This window comes from Helianthus annuus, chromosome 17 (genome assembly GCF_002127325.2).
Source record: "Helianthus annuus cultivar XRQ/B chromosome 17, HanXRQr2.0-SUNRISE, whole genome shotgun sequence".
Taxonomy (NCBI): Eukaryota; Viridiplantae; Streptophyta; class Magnoliopsida; order Asterales; family Asteraceae; genus Helianthus; species Helianthus annuus.
The window spans coordinates 56,096,073-56,098,095 of record NC_035449.2 but is presented as its reverse complement, the minus strand read 5'-3'; the positions used below and the strand labels follow the sequence as shown (position 1 = coordinate 56,098,095).

The 2,023-nt window shown below is 39.5% G+C and overlaps 1 protein-coding gene across 1 annotated transcript; it reads right to left on the bottom strand.

The window, feature by feature from the left end:
• Positions 1–513: 513 nt before the first annotated feature.
• LOC110924186 lies at positions 514–1,365 on the bottom strand. The gene has a single exon (XM_022168223.1). The coding sequence runs from the start codon at positions 1,363–1,365 to the stop codon at positions 514–516; it is 852 nt and encodes a 283-aa protein (XP_022023915.1).
• Positions 1,366–2,023: the final 658 nt, after the last annotated feature.

Sequence of the window (2,023 nt, the reverse complement as noted above, 5' to 3'; positions counted from 1 at the left end):
GTGGTTAAACACCTTAGAGTGGCAAACTAAAAAAACAACCAATCAGAGTGCGCCATGTCAATCAGTCAAAAGTGTTTAAACTTTGCTGAAAAGTGTTAGCAATGGTTTAAACACTTGCTGAAATGGTAATTTTTTTTTTTTGTAAACTAGTATATTTAATATTTAAGTTAATAAATATAGAATAAACTAATAATAACATTAAATTAAATTAAAAACATTAAAATAACATTAAATTAAAAAAACAATAAAATTACATTAACTTGAAATAAATTAAACTAGTCTTCGTTGGAATCGACTAAAAGGTGGGGTAAATCTTGACTTGCGAGATGATTTATGAGATCGTGTTTTGGTCTCCAATGCGTGTCTTCCTTCATCAACTCGCCCAACACCGTATCGTCTAGAGCGGGTTCGACCGGATGATCCCGAATGTGCGCCGGTGCTATCGCCCTTCCTTCGTCATTCAAAATCATGTTGTGTAAAATAATACACGTGTACACAACACTCCTAATTTTTTTAACGGATATTGCTCGCATCGGTCGACTCAATACACCCCATTTCGCCTTCAAAATACCAAAAGCCCGTTCGACGTCTTTTCTTGCCGCCTTCATGTTGCCTCTTGAATTTCTTTTGGTCTACTTCGTGAGGGTAAGGGATCGACTTCACAAACACGGACCACGAAGGGTAGATTCCATCCGCGAGCAAATAACCACGTTTGTATAAATGGTTGTTAACGTAAAATGGACATTTTGGCTCGGTTCCATTTCGTTCCGTTAAAAATAATGGAGATTGTTGTAGCACATTGATATCGTTTTGAGAACCCGGTGGACCGGCAAAAGCATGCCAAAACCTTAAGTCTTGAGAAGCAACCGCTTCGAGCATAACAGTCGGGTATCGGTGATCTCCTCGCATATATTGGCCTCGATACTCTGTTGAACAAAATCGCCAAACGAAATGGGTGCAATCAAGGCTACCGAACATACCTGGAAGGTGATGTTTTTCCTCATAAGCTTGGTATAAAAGTGTCATGTCGTGGCTTGTCGGTCTACGTAAGAACTCGCGAGCGTATATTTTGCAAACCGTGTCGCAAAAATATTTTAGGCACTCGCGGGAAGTTCTTTCAGCCATATGCAAGTACTCCTCGTTCTCGTCTGGAGTGTTACCAATTGTGAGTAGTTTAATAGCCGATGTCACCTTTTGCAACGGCGTAAAGCCTTTCCTACCTCGTGCATCGGGGGCCTCTTCAAACCACGGGTCGTTCTCTTCCACGCCGGCCACAATTTTTAGAAACAAACGTTTCGACATACGAAACCTATGCCGAAAGATATCTTCGTTGTACTTCGGGTCTTCGACAAAATAATCCGCCATGAGTGTCTCATGCCCCTCCTCACGTTGACGTTAAATATATCTCCTTCGGTTAGATGTGCCCGTGTCTTGAAGTTCAGCTTCTTCGATTAGATTTTGAAAAAAAAGAAAAGAATGCTACTACCGGATGAATCGTCGCTGCTCATGGGTGGGAACCATAACGGGAGTTCATCCGCCATTTTGTTTTGTAAATGTTTTGGAAGAATTGATGGTATTTTTTGGTTAGGTTGGGGTATAAATTTGAAGGTATTTGGTTATGGTTATGGTTTGGTTTGGTATTTATAGTTTAATTTTTTAAAGAAAAAATATTTTTTTTTTAAATTTTAAACGGCATTATAGCCATTATAACTCGCCCCAACGTTCAAATTTGTTTCCTTTCCCGAGCGGCATTGTCTGCCCGATTCAGTAACCAAACCGCGTCGGCAAAAGGTCGACGGCGGTGTTTGCCGCGCGGCAACCACATTTGTCGAACCCTTTGCCGACTCCACACCGTACACCTTAATAGTCCCACTTATAGGTGGTTGTCCAATAATAATCTTACTTTTAAAATTTGTTACTAGCAGTTTCAACTTTTAAAATTGTTATTCTAATTTTAAAAGTGCAATTATTATTGACCAACCATCTATAGGTGAGATTATTAAAATCAAATTTTCTTGTATTA

Excerpts from the sequence above, each read along its gene's own strand:
- LOC110924186 (XM_022168223.1), bottom strand. The coding sequence starts at position 1,365 with ATGGCGGATTATTTTGTCGAAGACCCGAAGTACAACGAAGATATCTTT.